Source organism: Sciurus vulgaris, assembly GCF_902686455.1.
Source record: "Sciurus vulgaris genome assembly, chromosome: 5".
NCBI lineage: Eukaryota > Metazoa > Chordata > Mammalia > Rodentia > Sciuridae > Sciurus > Sciurus vulgaris.
Window position 1 is genome coordinate 111,375,543 of NC_136465.1, and position 20,058 is coordinate 111,395,600.

At 37.4% G+C, this 20,058-nt stretch overlaps 1 protein-coding gene across 1 annotated transcript; it reads right to left on the minus strand.

Moving 5' to 3' along the window:
- Window positions 1-1,887: 1,887 nt before the first annotated feature.
- Window positions 1,888-6,114, minus strand: LALBA (lactalbumin alpha). The gene is made up of 4 exons (XM_079139653.1): window positions 3,734-6,114; window positions 3,293-3,451; window positions 2,739-2,814; window positions 1,888-2,167 (listed from the first exon to the last, which is right to left on the minus strand). The coding sequence occupies exons 1-4, from the start codon at window positions 3,864-3,866 to the stop codon at window positions 2,107-2,109; spliced, it is 429 nt and encodes a 142-aa protein (XP_078995779.1). The 5' UTR covers window positions 3,867-6,114; the 3' UTR covers window positions 1,888-2,106.
- Window positions 6,115-20,058: the final 13,944 nt, after the last annotated feature.

Here is a 20,058-nt window from a genome sequence, read left to right on the forward strand (position 1 = left end):
GCAACTCATACTTCAGATAGAGCGCTAATTTCCAGAATATATAAAGAACTCAAAAAACTCTACACCAAGAATACAAATAACCCAATCAACAAATGGGCTAAGGAAATGAACAGTCACTTCACAGAAGAAGATGTATAAGCAATCAACAGATATATGAAAAAATGTTCAACATCTCTAGTAATAAGAGAAATGCAAATCAAAACTACCCTAAGATTTCATCTCACCCCAATTAGAATGGTGATTATCAAGAACATAAGCAACAATAGGTGTTGGCGAGGATGTGGGGAAAAAGGTACACTCATACATTGCTGGTGGGGTTGCAAATTAGTGCAGCCACTCTGGAAAGCAGTGTGGAGATTCCTCAGAAAGCTTGGAATGGAACCACCATTTGACCCAGCTATCCTACTCCTTGGCCTATACCCAAACGACTTAAAATCAGCATACTACAGAGATACAGCCATATCAACGTTCATAGCTGCTCAACTCACCATAGCCAGATTGTGGAACCAACCTAGATGCCCTTCAGTTGATGAATGGATAAAGAAACTGTGGCATATATATACAATGGAATATTACTCCACCATGAAGTATGATAAAATTATGGCATTTGCCAGCAAATGGATGAAATTGGAGAATATCATGCTAAGTGAGATAAGCCAATCTCAAAAAACTAAAGGACGAATGAACTCGCTGATAAGCGGATGAGGACATATAATGGTGGGTAGGAGTGGTTAGCGTTAGGGTTAGGGTTAGGTTTAGGGTTAGGGATAAGGAGGGTGGTAAGAATGGAGGAAGGAAGGACTGTATAGAGGGAAAAGAGGGGTGGGAGAGGTGGGGGGAAGGGAAAAATAACTGAATGAATCAAACAACATTGCCCTATGTAAATTTATGATTTTTAATTTAAAAAAATGGAAAAAAAGATGAGGAAATTGAGACACAGAGGACCAAGATGACCTGTCCGTATTCAGACCATCAGTGAGTAGCACAAACTGTAGAACTCAAATCTCCTGATTCTTCTTCCATACATCCCACATCATTAGAACAAATAAATTTCTACAGACATCCTCCTTAAAATGAGTGAAGTACAAGGAAAAGAAATGGAGTGGAAGGACCAAACCAAAAAGCTCCATATATAAAAATTTTAAGAACTGCTGAAATGGGACTGGGGATATGGCTCAGTTGGTAGAGTGCCTGCCTTGCATGCACAAGGCACTGGGTTCAATCCCCAGCACCAAAAAAAAAAAAAAAAAAAAGAACTGCTGAACTGACCATAACAATCTCCATTATAACTTTGATCTCTAGAGAGGAAGCTCCTTTCACAACTCTTCTTGAAAGGTAAGAAAAACCTTCAATCCCTTCAATCTATCCATTTCAGATTCTTGGAACCCCTGCCATTCTCTTTTTCCCACAAAAATCTCCCATCAGAAGCCCACCCATACTTCAAAATCACCCCTTCCATGAATCCTTTCTTGATCCCTTTTTCCCCACATTCCCTCAATATAAATTCTTTCCTCTTATGAATACCCAGGCCACATTTTTTACCTCTCTTATGGTGGCTTATGACACATTATTCCTCATAACTATTTAACAATGTTTATCTTGTCTCTCCTATTAATCCTTGAGAGATGAGACACTTTTAGCAACTTAGAATCCTGCCATGGTTCCTTCAATATATTATATGACTAGTAAAATTTTGTTGAATTGGTATCAATGTCTGTGGTAAATGAAGGCCACTTTTTCTGTAGAGATGGAAAGTGGCTCTGATTTATGCCTCAGTATGCCCTCAGTCACCCTGTTTTCTCCCTTTCCCTTTAGGAAGAAAATACAACCCGGCATTCCAAATCAGGCCCTTTATTCAGGACAGAGATGAGATCTGTTGCTGTCGTGAACATGCCATCAGGGGAACAGAGCAAGAATCTAAAGTCCAGTGTACCATTGAGGCATCCCTGAAGAACAGTCCTCAAGAGTCCAGTGGTGTCACAACAGGGTCCAGGGCTCAGAGACAAATCAGCTTCAGGAGGGTAGAAGAGGCAAACTGAGGTAGCATTAGGGAAGAGGAGTTCCAGGAGCATAGAAAGGGCAGAACATGGCAAGGACAGCAGATGCTCACAACTTCTTACAGTTCCACTGTTCCAGATTATCAGAGCAGAGTGGTTTATGGGCCAACCTGGCAATAAAGAAAGGGACAAGGTGAGTCGACTCAAAATTCCATTTAGCCAAAATGCTCCAGGTATATAAATTTTAAGAATCAATGAACTGACTATATCTTAGCTAAAATTTCCAGTCGGCTTCATCCTCAGGAGTACTGAGGTAGAAGAGTATACATGAGAATGACACAAAGACTTTCCTAGACAGACAGCAAGGGTTAGTATGCCATCTAGTGGGCGGGTTCATTTCTTAAATCCAAGAGAACTTTAGGGCTAGAAAATAATGTGCAATGATAACAAAGGCTTAATTTATGGTATAGAACTAAAAAAGTGGAATTAGATGTCCATGGCCAAGTAAAGAAAGGCCTGGGTATTAGTCTTCCATTAGGGAACCCCTTATTAGGAAATCTATTAGGGAGTGGAGCAAAGGAAGCTTAAAAATTGAAACTTGAGTCTGTTAGATGAGTATTGTTTGGGAGACTGTATTCTAGATTAAATTAGCAGGAGATTTAGAATGAATAAAGTAGCAATGGGCTAAAAGGGTAAGAGAAGAGAGGATAAGAAGGGGTAGAAAATAGAATGGGGATTCACCAGTAATCAATTCCTTTGTGATCCAGGATCTTCTTGGCACACATTTTGTCATCAGTAAGGTCATCATCCAGGAGCTCTGGCAGGAGTTGGAAGGAAAGGAATGAGAGAGATGAGAAGTACTACCAGATAGGTAATGAGTTCCTCTGTTCCCTGGATTCAGTGGGTCTTGTTCTATGAACTGAAGGTCTATGCCTAGTGTCTTTATATATGAAAATCCCTATACAGTAATGTCTCTTCATGGGCAGGGACTTCCTTCATTTCCCTGGGACATCTCTAGAGAAATCATCAACTTCATTAACTGATACCCTGAGAATGTGGAGTGTCCAACTTGAAAAACTCCTAGACAGCTTAGATTGTCTACCCCCAAACTGTCTTGGGATTTATTGATCATGAAAAATCCGAACAACCTCTTACTTATCATCATCACTTCAAGTCACACAGTTTTTGTGAATTCCAAACAAGTCAGTGAAGCCAGAGAGGTATAGTTAACACCAAAAAGGTTATACCAGGGGTAGGCTCCAGAAAAACAGAGAAACAGGGTAAAGGCTACTCACTGTCACAGGAGATGTCACAGAAGTTCCTTGACTGAGGATTCTGGCTACTCCCACACCAAAATTTATTACCGATCTGGAAGAGTCCATATTCTGTGCTATCCTTGTTTTTTACTATGGTTTGTGTATCATACCCGCTGCTATGAAATATGATACAGACCCCTGAGGGAAATATGAGGAAGAGATATCACAAAAATGTTTAGAATCAACATTAATAAGACCTGTTCCAAAGAGGAAAAAAGATAGCAAAGCATAGGGCATTTGATTAGATTAGAAGGAGAGTTCCTAAAAGGATCAGATAATGGGAGAAAAGAAGGATAGGAGAACAAATTGAATAAAAGAAGACATGAAAAATAATTTAATAAATTATTAGTTAATTAATCAAAAGTGGATGGAGAAGAGACAAATGAGAAATGAGATGAAGAAAGGCAGTGGGGAACTCACATTCAGGCACAGTGATGCCTCCGTAGCCATCCATGTCTTTCAGAACCTCGGACAGCTCACATTTTGTATACAGCTTGGCCTGCATGGCAGGGAACAAGATGCTCATTAAGAACAGAGAGACAAAAAACATCATTTTGGCTGCCCTCGAGAACCTGAAATGGGGGTACCACTCAGTCTCACCTCCTTTTATTCGTGTAGAAAGTCTCAGGAGCCCTGGCACCAAGACCTACACCCAGGAAGAGGATGAAGAGAGAGTCGTAATGCCAAGACAAGAAACACTGAGCCTGCCAGCTTCCTTCCACAATTTCATCCTTTTCCTTCCCTTCCCCCAATATCTAGTCAATACCAAGTATTGTTCTCTGCCAACAGAGAGTTCCAAACCTTACCCTGTTTCCCTTTTGGTTTTGTTTATACCTTTGTTTCTTGTACGGTTAGTTCTAGGAAACAGGATATCCACAGCCTACTTTAAGAACAAAGGGGTCTTCAGGGTCAGTACAAGTGAGGCAATCAGAAAATACAATAAGGGCCCATAGTCATTTCCTCTCTTCCCACTAAAGGCATACAGAATTGGAAAGGGAGTATATGCTATCCATCCCAGACACTTGTCTGGCCAACATAGCCATGGAATAAAGTCCAGGAAGAATCCTTTGATATGGTGGTTTATGGATGAGAGCTCAGAAATAAGGATAGAACATAAGAACATAGACTATGAGAATAAAACATAACTTGGATCCCAAGACTTCCTGCTTAAGATGAATAATTTGAAGAGCATGTTTGAAAAATATCTAGCTACCCTGTGAGCTATTATCAGGTTCTTCACCCCCAATCACTATTGCCATAAATAACTAGACATTTCTATTAATTAAGACAATGTGTCCGTCCAAGACTAACAACTTGTTACAGATTTATTCGTGGATATAGGAAGATACAGATAACCTCAGAGTTGGCCACAGAAAGTTAGAAAGAGGGTTACCCAAGTCAATGAGGAGATTGGACTTTTAAGTTCTTTAAGATTGGACAAAGATGTATCTGAAGGCTGTAAAACAAGTTCCTGAGCCATAAAGTGAGTACCCCTGAGCAAGTAGAGTGAAGGTACTAGTTTTGAATAATTCCTGAAATTTGCTTATATCAAGTGTTATGCTGTAGTGCCAGTAGCTGTTACCCTCCTTTGTACCAGGGCTTTCTTCTTTATCCCAATTTCTTACATTTCAGGGGTCATCCACCCAAGCCATACTATATAAGATCTACAAACTGTAAGTTTTCAGAGTCAGAAAAACTCTTCTCAGTTTAATTCTTACTTTTATACTATGAATAATCAGTATATGAAGTGGTATGCATGAAACTAGTGTGGAGAATGTGAGATGAGAGATGAGCAGAGAATACTGATAAGAAACAGGTGTATGTTCAGAAACACAGTAAAAGTGCTGCTGCTGCATTTCTCCTCCCTTCTATCCCAAAGCATGGAAGGATGGATGACAAGAACAGGAGCAAGTTTTGTAGGGAATATGGCTGCAAATGAGAGGATGACCTTGAACCATGTGGGAGAGGGTCAGATAAGAAAAGCTAGTCCTGAAGACTTGTCTTTCCAATAATGGAGTCTGTGTAAAACACCTCCTTCCCTGGGTTGTGGACTAAGTACCTATGATAGATTAAACCAGTGGCTCGGGGTATCAGGAATCATAGGACCTTTCTACACTTCCTGTTGAGTCAAGACCTAGGGCAGCTACCTGCTTGCCTACAATTGATTATATCTCTGCCCTTCCCTGTAAGCAATAAAAAGCAGCATACAGACCAGGATTCACAGCTAAAACCAGAAAAGAAAACAAATGTGCCTCAAGCAAGAGGAACCATTATTTCTCTAGAAATGTTTATAAAATAGGGTATCTGGGTCATCTGAAAAAGAGAATAGAAAATGTCTAATGGGAATAGTTGCAAACATTCAGAGAAAGATTTAGATTTTTGGAGATGATCCAAAGGAGAACAACAAACAATGATCACAGCACGAAGTATAGAGAAAGACATAAGCACTGCTAATAGAGGAAAGTTCCTACCCAAATCTTCCTCCCTTCACAGAGAGGTTTAGTTAGGGTGCTCTGCTTGGAGGCTGAAATCTAAATCAAAATAATGAAGAGGTGTTTACAACATACTTTCCTAGCTTTTTCCAGAAACATATTAGTAATATAGGTCCATTATCTCAGATGCTGTGGTAAAATTCAGGGTTTCTAAAACCAGAAATCATATTTTAGGAGAAATTCTAGAAATCAAGGAAATAGAAGCTTGTGCTTCAAAATGTATTTGTCATCTAAAACTAGTTTATAGCAGCGTGGTAGCTTATTGAGAGAGCCTAGGGCGATCATTTGGAGGAAACATCCTGGTGGTCATGATAATGTGGAGTACTACTTCTTTTTATTTTTTTTTTTTTTGTTTAGTTGTCAATGGATCTTTATTTTATTTATTTATATGTGGTGCTGAGAATTGAACCCAGTGCCTCACACATGCTGGGTAAGCGCTCTACCACTGAACCACAACCCCAGCCCCTAGAGAAATATTTCTTACAGTCAATATCCTTACATTTTTCTACTTCATCCCATAATTCAGGTTATATCTTGGACTTCAAACCCAAATTACACACAAATGATTAATTGTACTAGAGTTAAAGCAATTAAGATTTGAAGAAGTGATTTCTACTAGCACTTTCATTTTTTGACTGCTTTTGGAAAAGTCACTTCAAAGTGTCTTATGGATACACATTATAGTTCCATACTGAAATACTACTCTCAATTTATGTAAGATTGTTTTTAAATTATTATATTTGCATTACTACTTCTACAACTGCTTTTTTGCATGCATGGTTGTGTGTGTGTGTGTGCACACACGCACATGCACATATTTTACTAGGAATTGAACCCAAAGGCACTTTGCCACTGAGTTATATCCCTAGCCCTTTTTATTTCTTTTTATTCTTTATTTTGAGACAGGGCCTTGCTAGACTCCCCAAGCTGTCTTTGAACTGCCTCAGCTTTCCCAAGCAAATGGATTATAGATGTGCACCACTGCACTCAGCTGTTTTATGCTTAAATGAACCATTGATTTATTTTGTCTGAGTTGGGATTTGTACCAACAAAAAAATGCAAATATGTACATTTAAATTATAATACATTGGGCTGGGAATATAGCCCAGTTTGTAGAGTGCTTGCCTATCAAGCACAAGGCCCTGGGTTCAATCCCCAGCACTGCAAATAAATAAATAAATAAATAAATAATACATGACTTAATTAAAGTATACTAAAATGATTTTTACCTTTTTAATTGAATGTTAGCTAAAACAAATATATATGTAATTACCAAAAAGGCAATAAAATTTCTTTGCAAATCTTAATAGATTTTCATTTTTATATTATAAAATGTTTGCTTTTGAATAAACATATCTTTACATAATTTTACTTAATAGAATCTTATGTTTTTTTTATTTTTAGTTACTGTTGTACATTTTCCTTTCCTTTGTAGATAGGCTTCCCTCTCCCTCCTCTCTTCTTCCATGTCTCACATTATCCAGCTAACCTATATTAACAATCTACCATATATCTGTCCACATTACTCTCAAATATTGTACATATGTATATGTTACACATATATATTATTCTGCTTTTCTGTTCAAAATTTTTAATATATCTGCAATTCTGTCCAGGTTCTCCATTCTGTTCAACTTGCCATATTTGTCTATTCTAACACAAATGCCTTACTGATTTCATTGCAGTGGTTTTTTTAGTATATTCTTTCTGGTATGGCAGGTTTTCCTTGATATTGCCTTTTTCTTAGAAGATGAATAAAACTCTTTATTTTCAAAAAAAACATTTAATCCTACACAGAAGTTGTGGATGTAGTATGATAACCTCACATACACTCTTCCTGTGCATTCACCCACTGTCAACGTTTTGCCATATTTGCTCTTTTCTTACATATTCTTATTATGCTATTATTCTTTTTGAAAATATGCTTATCTTATTCAATTCAATTTCTATATAAATTTTAACATCTTATCTAATTTCCACCAAAAACCTGTTAAAATTCAAATTGAAATTACACATAATATACATACTTTTTCAATTTATAAAACTTTTTTAATTTTTATTTTATGATTAATTTTTTATTTGTTCTAATTAGTTGTACCTGACAGTAGAATGCATTTATATATTTTGATAGATCATACATAAATGTAGTATCATTTTCAAACAGACATTATTACCTCATATACATGCATGACTGCATAACAGGCCCTGTAACTCAGTAGGAATGTGATCCTACAACATGTACATAATTACTTTTTTAAAGTGGCTTTTTTAATATCAAATTTTTTACCTCAATATATGTGTTTTCCTTTGCTCAGATATTATTTTATAGACTTCAGTAAGATTTTATAGTGCTCTTCATACAAATTCAGTGCTTTTTTTATTAAATTTTTTGTAAAGTATGTGGCGCTTTTTATTTTATTATGAGATATAGTCCTCTTTCCATTTCTAGGAACTTATAAGTAATAAAGAGAACAGGTACTTTTCTTCAAATTACCTTTTACATGGCCACCTTGACAATATGTCATAAATTTTATTGTTTTGGGACTTCCAAGTAATACAATCATTTTATCCCCAAAAGTAGTAGGTAAAGTCTTTCTTTTGGTTCTTTGACTTCTGGTGAAAGGAAACTACCAGAAGAGCTGCCTGCTTCTGCCATGACTTGTGGCCTAAAATAATTCACCATAACAGTAATGTTCTCCCATGAGAATATAAAACCATTGACCTGTCCTCATTCAAGTCTGAAGTTCATGTTTACATAACAACATCTAGTCAAGGAAATTCCAAAGTAAATGCAAGTAGAATGTAGAATAAACTTATAAAAATCCTCCTTGGAAGTCCTTAAAATTCCCACAGATTAAGTTAACCAAATATCTCATAAAATTTACAAAATTTACAAAAAGTTGGGAGAAAGAACTTCCCTCTGCTGAAGACAGCCACCTTGCCCAAGGTCACATCTACTTCCTAGGAACAATCCAGATCCAAAAACTGGTTGATGTTGATAATCTCATCCCCTGTGCCTCAATGGAGGACAATTCTTCAGGGCCATCCCAGCTCCAGAGACCCTTATGGAATCATCTGAATCTTTTATCATGAAGGCGGCACAATTCAGCTTCTGGCCAATCCTGCTTCCTTCAATACCATCCCATAGGTGTTGAAGCCCAAGTACATCCCCAGTACATTTCCTGCATGCAAATCTCCATCTCAGAATCTGTTACCTAGGGAACCTAACCTAAAACAGTTGGTTGTCAGAAATAGTCCAAGAAATCAGACTCTCAAATGGGATTTGGGTGACATCCTATAAGAATGGTGTTAGGTTGGAAAAAAAGAGGCGCGCAGTTATGGTTCGTTGCTAGCTCCCAGAAACGCTCCACAGATACAGGTCTCATACAAGGAACCATTTATTTGCGCAGACGAATTCACGTCTGCATGGGGAAAGGGGGAAAAGCAAAGAAGGATGGCCCACGGTTCATCTCAGACATAGGAATTTCGCGGGCTGAGAGGAACCAATCGCGGAGAATTCTTACAGACTGACTGACGGACCAATGACATATTAGGACGTAATGCTGGAGGCAGGAAGCAACGTAAGCCGGAAATTCCTGTAACGTGAGAGGCGGGCTAACGCAGATTGACAGGTGGTGGGGAGGCCAGGAAATTCCTGTAACCGGAGAGGTGGGCTAACACAAATTGACAGGTGGTGGGGGAAGCCGGGAATTCCTTACAAATGGTGTACCACCTTCCATGATAGGATACATGACTATTGTGTGGTAGTGTATCTCTGATAGAATTAATGGACCTGGGAAGCAAGAGATAGATGTAAATTCCCTCTTCACCACCACTCCCAGTGACCTGTTTTAGGAATTGTATGCCCTTTTCCTACAACTTTAAGCTCTGTGGGTAAGAGGTTTTAGTTCCAGGTCCAGGGGATTTGGTGGGAGTCCCACAAAATTCAAGCTATAGCTGCCATCAGGTCACTCTAAGTTTCTCATGCCAAGTAACTAAGAGGCACAAAAAAGTCCTCATCCTGGTGGGAATGACTCAGGATGAGGAACAAGGAAGAATATCTTTGGCACACAGGTGATTCACTGTGGTATATCTTGCTACTTTCTTGCCCAACTTTTTTTTTTTTTTTGAGGGGATACTGGGAATTGAACCCAGAGTTGATTTACCACTGAGCTACATAACAAGCCCTTTTTATTTTTTTCTTTTGAGACAGGGCCTTGCTAAGTTGCTAAAGCTGGTCTTGAACTTATGACTCCCCTGCCTCAGCCTCCTGAGTCACTGGGATTATAGGTAAGTGCCACTACACCCAGTACCTTGCCCAATTTTGATTGTAGTTTACAAGCACAAAAATCCTGACCAAAAAGAGCAAGGTGATTAGGGTTTTAGACCCTTCAGGAATGAGGATCTGAGTCAGACCACCATGTAGGCCACCGAGCCCAGCAGGTGAGAAGAATCTGGAATGAGTAGTAGAGGAGAAAGACAATGAGAATCATTTGCAGCCCAGAGACCAGCTGTAGCAGTAAGAATTGTAACTTATCCCACTAAACCTCTTTTAAGTTTCTTCATAAAAAGACGTCACCAAAATCATGAAGTAGAAGTTGCCAGGAGTTGTACAAAGCAAGTGGATCCAAACAGCACACAGATGGACTAGAGTGAATGCTATCGTATACCAACCAGATTCCCTCCACGCCTTTCTGGATTAAAGCACTTCTTGCCCCAGTACCGATAGCACTCAGCTGAATCTCTGACAGGCCCTGTGCATCAGTGGGGAACAACTCTCGGGGTCAGCTCAGCTCCACAGCTTCCTGTAAGATTTGCTGGGCACTCTATTGTGACTGAATCATAGTTCATTTTGCCCTAGCCCCTGTGATGAGTCCCACTTCCTTCAACCTCCCACCACCACCACCACTCCCCCACAGGCTTTGATTCCAATAGTATTTTCCAGTGTTAGAAATTATGGGAGACCTTTCCTTAAATGAGCTCCTGCACTAGGCCCCAACAGACCATATCAAACCAAAATAGCATCACTCAAGTCAAATGCTACATAATCAAACTGAAATTTTCAGGAAGCAGATAGATCCCAAAACAGACTAGTTTTTCCTGAAAACAAAAGATTCCAGTCTAGCTACATCAGCATAACAAGGCAGTCCTCTCTGTTTAAACCCTTACCAAAAACGTAACCTGAAGTAAAATGATAGTAACTGTTTTAGTCAGCTCTTGTGCTGCTATGACTGAAAGACCCAACTGTAGAGAAGGAAAGGTTTATTAGAAGGCTCACAGTTTCAGAGATCTTAGTCCATAGAAGGCCGACTCCATTCCTCAGGGCTCAAGGCAAAGCAGACTATCATGACAGAAGAGTGTGGCAGAGGGAAGCAGCTCACGTGATGATCTGGAGGCAGAGAGAGAGGTCTCCACTGGCCAGATACAAATATATACCCCATGACTCTACATTGTACAACCAGAGAAATGAATCAAAGTATATTTTGTGATTCATGTACAATGAATCAAAGTGCATTCTGCTATTATGTATAACTACTTAGAACAAATAAAAATAAATAAATAAAATAATTTTTAAAAAATTAAATATATATATATATATATATATATATATATATATATATATCCCCCAAAACTATGCCCCCGATTCCTACCTCCTCCAGCCACACCCCACCTGCCTTCGGTTAACACTCAGTTAATCCCCATCAGGGGATTAATTCACTGATTGGGTTAAGACTCTCACAACCCAATCATTTCTCCTCTGAACGTTCTTGCATTGTCTCACATGTGAGCTTTTAAGGGACACTTCACATCCAAACCATAATAGTAACCAATTATTTTTCCTATTATGCTACTTCCTTGGTACCATCTTCACAACCCACTTTTCAGTCATTGCCCAGTAGGCATTCTCCTATTTTATAGAATGGAAGCTGCCTTGATTCATGAATCATAAATAAAATCCAATTAGAGCTATAGCTAAAATTTTTGTAATTTTTGTCTTTTGAAACCAGTAAACTTATACACCAATTTCTATTTTGAAATCTGTTACCCAGGGGGAAATGATCTGTAATGAAAGATAGTAACAACAATGTCTGCTTTCTGGAGTTAGATATTCAAAACAGAAAGAAACAGAATGACATAGGCCAGGTATAGAAATATAGGTTATGGCATACTACCTGTGATTGACATCTAAAATGGGGACTGGGAGTTGGGCGTGATGGCACATGCCAGGAATCCCAGAGACTCAGGAGGCTAAGTCAGGAGGATCACAAGTTCAAGGCCAATCTCAGCAATTTAGCCAGGCCCTAAGCAATTTAGTAAGATCCTTTCTCAAAATTAAAAAAAAAAAAATTAAAATTACAAGAGATCAACAAATATATGAAAAAAATGTTCAACATCTCTAGCAATTAGAGAAATACAAATCAAAACTACACTGAGATTCCATCTCACACTTGTCAGAATGGCAATTATCAAGAATACAAGCAACAGTAAATGTTGGTGAGGATGTGGGGGAAAAGTACACTCATATATTGCTGTGGGACTGCAAGTTGGTGCAACCACTATGGAAAGCAGCATGGAGATTCCTCAGAAAACTTGGAATGGAACCACCATCTGACCCAGCTATCCCATTCCTCAGTTCATACTCCAAGGACTTAAAATCAGCATACTACAGTAACATAGCCACATCAATGTTTATAGAGGTTAAACTCACAATAGCTAAACTATGGAACCAACCCAGGGGTCCTTAAACACATGAGTGTATAAAGAAACTGTGGTATATATACACAATGGAATATTACTCAGCCTTAAGGAAGAATAAAATTATAGAATTTACAGGTAAATGGATGGAATTGGAGAATATCTTGCTAAGTGAAATAAGCCAATCCCAAAAAGCCAAAATTCTAATGTTTTCTCTGATATGTGATTGCTAATTCACAATGGGGGCAGATTAAAGGTATTTTAGACTACACAGAAGGTAATGAAGGGAAGGAAGAGACTGAGGGGTAAGAATGATAGTAGAATCAATCATACTTTATTACCCTATGTGCATAGACAACTACATGACCTGTGTAACTCTACATCATATACAACCAGACAAATGAGAAGTTACACTCCATTTATGTATGATGTGTCAAAATGCATTCTACTGTCATGTAAAATTAATTAAAACAAATAAAATGTATATTAAATAAAAAACAACAGGAAAATAACAGACTTTTCAATAAATTGTTCTAGACAATATAATAATCATACAGGGAAAATAAAGAAATGTGAGCTCTACATTACAACACAGACACAAATCAATTACAAATAAATTAATGACTAACAGAAGAAAAAACAAAGAAAAACATTTAGATGAAAATGAAGACATCTATGACTTCAGGGTAAGCAAAGATTTCTTTTAAATGCCACCAAAAAATATATTATGATAAGTCTAAACATCATTTTAAATGGTTAAAAACTGAAAGCATTCCCTCTAAAAACTGGAATAAGGCAGGGATGCCCTCTTTCACCACTTCTATTCAACATTATCCTTGAAACTCTAGCCAGAGCAATCAGAAAGACCAAAGAAATTAAAGGGATACAAATAGGAAAAGAAGAACTCAATCTGTCACTATTTGCCGACGACATGATTCTATATCTAAAGGATCCAAAAAACTTCACCAGAAAACTTCTAGAACTCATAAATGAATTCAGCAAAGTAGCAAGATATAAAATCAACACCCATAAATCTAATGCACTTCTATTCATAAGTGGTAAATCCTCTGAAAGAGAAATTAGGAAAACCACCCCCATTCACAATAGCCTCAAAAAAATAAAATACTTGGTAATCAATCTAACAAAAGAGGTGAAAGACCTCTACAATGAAAACTACAGAACACTGAAGAATGAAATTAAAGAAAACCTTAGAAGATGGAAAGATCTCCCATGTTCTTCGATAGGCAGAATTAGTATTGTCAAAATAGCCATACTACCAAAAGTGCTATACAAATTCAATGCAATTCCAATTAAAATCCCAATGATGTACCTCACAGAAATAGAGCAAGCAATCATGAAATTTATTTGGAAGAATAAGAGACCCAGAATAGCCAAAGCAATCATTAGTAGGAAGAGCAAAGTAGGAGGTATCACAATACCAGAACTTCAACTATACTACAGAGCAATAGTAACAAAAATGGCTTGGTATTGGCACCAAAATAGACAGGCAAACCAATGGTACAGAATAGAGGACACACAGACAAACCCACATAAATACAGTTATCTCGTACTAGACAAAGATGCCAAAGACATACAATGGAGAAAATGTAGCCTCTTCAACAAATGGTGCTGGGAAAACTGGAAATCTATATGCAGCAAAATGAAACTAAGCCCCTATCTCCCACCCTGCACAAAACTCAATCCAAAATGGATCAAGGACCTAGGAATTAGACCAGAGACCCTGTACTTAACAGAAGAAAAAGTAGATCCTAATCATCATGTCAGCTTAGGACCAGACTTCCTTAACATGACTCCCAAAGCACAAGAAATAAAAGCAGGAATCAATAAATGGAATAGATTCAAACTAAAAAGCTTTTTCTCGTCAAAGGAACTGATCTGCAATGTGAAGAGAGAGCCTACAGAGTGGGAGAAAATCTTTGCCACTCATACTTCAGGCAGAGCACTAATCTCCAGAATCTATAACGAACTCAAAAAACTCTACACCAAAAATACAAATAACCCAATCAATAAATGGGCAAAGGAAATGAGCAGACATTTCACAGAAGAAGATCTACAAGCAATGAACAGATATATGAAAAATATATCTGTTCAACATCTCTAGTAATAAGAGAAATGCAAATCAAAATTATCCTAAGATTTCATCTCACCCCAATTAGAATGGCAATTATCAAGAATACAAGCAACAATAGGTATTGGTGGGAATGTGGGGAAAAAGGTACACTCATACATTGCTGGTGGAGTTGTAAATCGGTGTAGCCACTCTGGAAAGCAGTGTGACGATTCCTTAGAAAACTTGGAATGGAACCACCATTTGACCCAGCTGTCTCACTCCTTGGCCTATACCCAAAGGACTTAAAATCAGTATACTACAGTAACACAGCCACATCGATGTTTATAGCAGCTCAATTTACAGTAGCTAGATTGTGGAACCAACTTAGATGCCCTTCAATAGATGAGTGGATAAAGAAACCATGGTATATATACACAATGGAATATTATTCAGCCTTAAAGAAGAATAAAATTATGACATTTGCAGGTAAATGAATGAAATTGAAGAATATCATACTAAGTGAAATAAGCCAATCCCAAAATACCAAAGGCCAAATGTTTTCTCAGATAAATGAATGATGATACATAATGGGGGAGGGCGGCGAGACTAGGGGGTAAGAGAAGAATGGAAGAACCTTGGATTGTGTAGAGGGAAATAGGGGAGGGGAAAGGGCGGGAACAGAAAAGATAGTGGAAAGAGACAGACATCATTATCCTATGTTAAAAAAAAAAACCAACAACGTAAAAAACAGTTTATTGATTTTACTCCTTAAAAAAATTTTTATGATTATTATTTCACATCAGATGGGTAATGTGTGGATAATGTTTGAGGGAGGCATATCTCACACAGTGTTCTGAAAACCCAGTCACCACCCTTATGAACCACAAAAGGATCTGCCCATTATACTTTCTTTTCCCCTCTTTTTTTGGTACTGAGGAGTGAACCTACAGGTGCTTTACCACTGAACTAAGTCCCCCTTCCTTTTTTAATTTTGAGACAGGTTCTCACCAAGTTGTTGAGGTTCTTGCTAAGTTGCTGAGGCTAGCACCTGCCTCAACCTCTTGAGTTGCTGGGATTACTGGCATGCACCACCATGCCCTGTTTTCCATTATACTCTTAAGGCACATTTGGGTTATTAATATTTTGGGGGATTACTAACAGTATAGGCATGAAAAGTTTTTTTGGTGCATTATAATTATACAAACAGTGGGATTCATTGTGATACATTTGTATCACATAGCATAACATATTTTACCAATTTCACTGCCCATTATCTTCCCCTTCCCTTCCCTTCTCTCTTTTCCCTCCTCCCAGTTCCTATTTATTCTACTGGCCTATATTTATTCTATAATTATTCTAGGATATGGGTATGAAGTTCTTTAATTTGTATATGTAGGAGTGAAATTTCTTCGTCCTATAGCTTTTGTATCTTCTTATATACTAGGTAATGCCAACATGTTTTCTAAAGTAGTTACATAAATTTTTCTCCTACCAGAAGACATAAAAGATATAAAAGTCCTTTTTATGTTAGTTTTGTCAGATTTTCAGTATTTTGGCTAATCTGGTGGGTGCATACTGTTAGCACACTGAGATTTTAATTTAAATTTATCTGATTATTAGTGAGGTTGAATCCCCCTTGTTATTTTTATTGACTACTTGGATTTCCTTTTTAAGGAGTAGTTCAAGTTTTTCACCAATTTTTTTTTTGTGGAGCTTTCTGTTTTTAAATTTCTTTTGCTTGTAGACAGATACAATGCCATTGTTTTACTTATGTATTTTTATGTTGTGCTGAGGATAGAACCCAGTGCCTCACGTGTGCTAGGCAAGTGCTCTACCACTGAGCTATACCCTCAGCCCCACTTTCTGTCTTTTATTTATCAGTTCCATATATATCCTACATACAAATTTTAAGTCTTTATATTAGTTACAAATATCTTCTTTTATTTTGTGACTTTCTCTTATAGTATCTTTTGTTGAACCAAAATTCATATTTCAATGTGATTAGACTTTTAAAAATTATTATTATTTTGATTCATTGTACACAAATGGGGTAAAACTTTCATTTCTCTAATTGTATACGAAGTATAGTCACACTATATAATCATACATGTACATAGGGTAATGATGTTTGTCTCATTCTATTATCTTTCCTTCCCCTTACCCCCTCCACACCCCTCATTTTCCTCTACACAATCCATCCTTCCTCCATTCATGCCTTACCTCTCCACCCCTGTTATGTATCATTGTTCACTTATCAGAGAAAACATTTGGCCTTTGGTTTTTGGGGATTTGCTTATTTCACTTAGCATGATATTCTTCGATTTCATCCATTTACCTGCAAATGTCATAATTTTATTCTTCTTTAAGGCTGAATAATATTCCATTGTGTATATATACCATGGTTTCTTTATCCACTCATCTATTGAAGGGCATCTAGGTTGGTTCCACAATCTAGCTACTGTAAATTGAGCTGCTATAAACATTAATGTGGCTGTGTTACTGTAGTATGTTGATTTTAAGTCCTTTGGGTATAAACTGAGGAGTGTGATAACTAGGTCAAATGGGCTAAGGAACTGGGCAGACACTTCACAGAAGAAGATATACAGGTAATTAACAAATATATGAAAAGTGCTCATCATCCCTAGTAATTAGAGAAATGCAAATTAAAACCACCCTAAGATTTCATCTCACTCCAATTAGAATGGCGATTATCAAGAATACAAGAAACAATAGGTGTTGGCGAGGATGTGGGGAAAAAGGTACACTCCATACATTGCTGGTGGAGTTGCAAATTGGTGCAGCCACTCTGGAAAGCAGTATGGAGAGTCCTCAGAAAACTTGGAATGGACCCACCATTTGACCCAGTTATCCACTCCAATAAATTGTTGTACAAGTCTCACTATAGAACACAGCACCAAAAATAAAAAAGCTGTTGGGATCCAGGTCATAAATAATTTTGAACAAAATAACCCAAGTCAAAAAAAGAAGGCACACAGAGAGACTCAATTTTGGATAGAAGGCAAGGAAGACAAATTATATTTGTATGCATGCACAACTAAGTTGTAAACTGTAAAGAAAGGTAAGGAAGTAATAATTACCATATAAGTAAGAATAGCAGTTACATCTGGGAATGGAGAAGGTTGTGGTCAGGAAGGGGACTTCTTGTAGTCTGGCTATATTCTATTTATTGATCTGAGTGCTCATTACATGGATGTTCAATTTATAACTTTTGAATAAAAAGCACACTAACATTTTATGATCAATTCTATACTTGTATTATATTTCACATTCATTCATATGTTCTTCCTTCTTTAAAGTCAATTTCTAAAGACTTAATGTGTTCCTTTAAATAGGCTGTGTTTCACTGTTTCTTTGTATGTTATTGTTTATTGTTGAGACTTTAGCATTTGAAAACCAACTGCTGCTGCTAGTTTTTGATGTCTGCTTTCAGACAGGACTTTCTCCATGCAGCTCAGTTAGAGAATCTCAATCCCTTTCAAGTCTTTTCTGAGGATTCATGTTTTCTGAATTCATACACGAAATCTTCCAATTGGAGAGATTTGCTGGTTTCTACTTCAGAGGTCTTCTTTGTATCTGTCTGTGATACTGCCGCTTCTCTGGTGCTCTAGAAAGTTGTTGTACTGAGACTGGGGTTATCCTTCAGTGACAGAGCACTTGTCTGGCATGTGGGAGATCCTGGGTTCAACCCTCAGTGCCCACAAAAGAGAGAAAGGAAAGTTGCTATACCGGAGTTCCACCTAGTGCCAGTCTATGATAACTGCAAATCTGATACTGGACCAAGCCACATTGATGGTCTTTGTTCTTAACCATCCAAAATCTAAGCCCCGTTCCTGTCAATGCTTAGTTTCAGGAAATACAGAAACCAAGTCCACAGCAGCACCCCAAAACGTCAGAATGTTGGAAGTACATTTCATTCCTTTCGCCTTTCAGGGAGACATGAGGAAGTAGATGTTTCTTCATGATCCTGCAGTGCCACCTTAGTGAGAATGACTGGTAAGTGAATGCTGGAAATTTTCTTGCTAGACTTTGATAGTTTGGTTTCAAGCTAACATTTGGTGCCTGGCCCTCTTAACTGGTTTCTGGATTTTTCATAATGATAATTGGTTTACAGAATATTAAATCCGTGTTTATTGGGAGAAAGGTGGGACTGGAGTTTCTTCTTCTGTCATCTTGCTAATGTCCTTTGTTGCTTTATTTTTCCCTTGATAATGGTCACATTCACCTGCTTCTTTGTATTTCTGTTTTAGTTAATGGTGGGTATGACAGATGTCCTGTTGTTGAGTGTCTGCATTTTGTTGTCTTCCTTTTAAGAGTTTTGGCTTTGTATTCATAGACAGTTAATATACTTGAGGTTTCCGTTGAATCTTTATATCTAAGCCTTCTTAGGACAGATCTAGATAATCATTAATTCTTAGATTATTTAATCCCTATTCCTGAGGTGTAGCCTTTCTGAGGTACTTACTGAATACTTCAGATTTTCAATGAGATTTCTCTACTCTGGTTTGTTGGAATTCAAGTCTCTCCCACTCCATACAAATTCCAGTAGTTACCTGACTTACAGCTCCTACTAAGAGTCAAAGTTTCATGAGAATTCCACCTTATTCAGGTTTTTAGAACTCCTTCTCTACATACATCCCTTCTCTTCTGTCCTACAAACTCAAGCCATCTCTACCTTCACAAACTCTGATTGCTGTCTCTTCAGTTCAGCAAGACAATCATGCTCTGTCCCTCCTAGAACCCAGATCTGCAAAATGTATCAATGCAGAAAACTGACATGATAGTAAAGCTCACCTCAATAGCTTCCCTTCCCTAAGGGATTACAATTCTATTTTGTGTTTTTCAATAGCTGAAGACAGATATTTTACATATTTGGTCTATTTTGTAGTTCTTCAGCAAGAGGACTAGTCTAATATCCATTACTCCTTCATGGATGGGTGTTGAAGATCTTTACCCTGATTTTCAACTTTCTAAAACCTTGACTGCTCTCTAAATTCTAAAACATAGTTCACTCTCTCCATTAAATTCCTTTACTCCCTTCTCTGTAATTTCAATAAACTGTGTATCTCTTTTGTTACAGTTATCACATATTCAGTATTGTACTACAGTTAATCTGCAGACAAATCCTATGACTTGCACACCAATAATGCCTAATGTGTTGTGGGATTCAAAAATGTTTATTTGTTGAATGAATATGATACCTCAAAAGATAACGTCTTCTTATGAATGAACATAGATTAAAGCAGAATAAATTACCTCCTTATCTAGTGGAAGGTTAGAATATATATAGTTTAGGGTCCCTCCCAACTCAAAGCATCAGTAAAAAAAATATGGCAAATTGTGCTACATCTACATAATGAACATTCTATGATTATTTTAAATAGACATATAAAATGTTTATAATAAAATATTAGATGAGATGTGGGGATCCAAATTGTATGTATTGATAATAACTACATCTATGTGAA

Bases quoted from the DNA above. Each gene is read 5' to 3' on its own strand.
- LALBA (XM_079139653.1), bottom strand. From the start codon at position 3,866: ATGATGTTTTTTGTCTCTCTGTTCTTAATGAGCATCTTGTTCCCTGCC. The intron at 2,815-3,292 runs GTGAGTAGCCTT...AACTCCTGCCAG, and splicing joins CTGTGACATCTCCTGTGACA to AGCTCCTGGATGATGACCTT. The intron at 2,168-2,738 runs GTGAATCCCCAT...CTTTATTGCCAG, and splicing joins CACAAAGGAATTGATTACTG to GTTGGCCCATAAACCACTCT.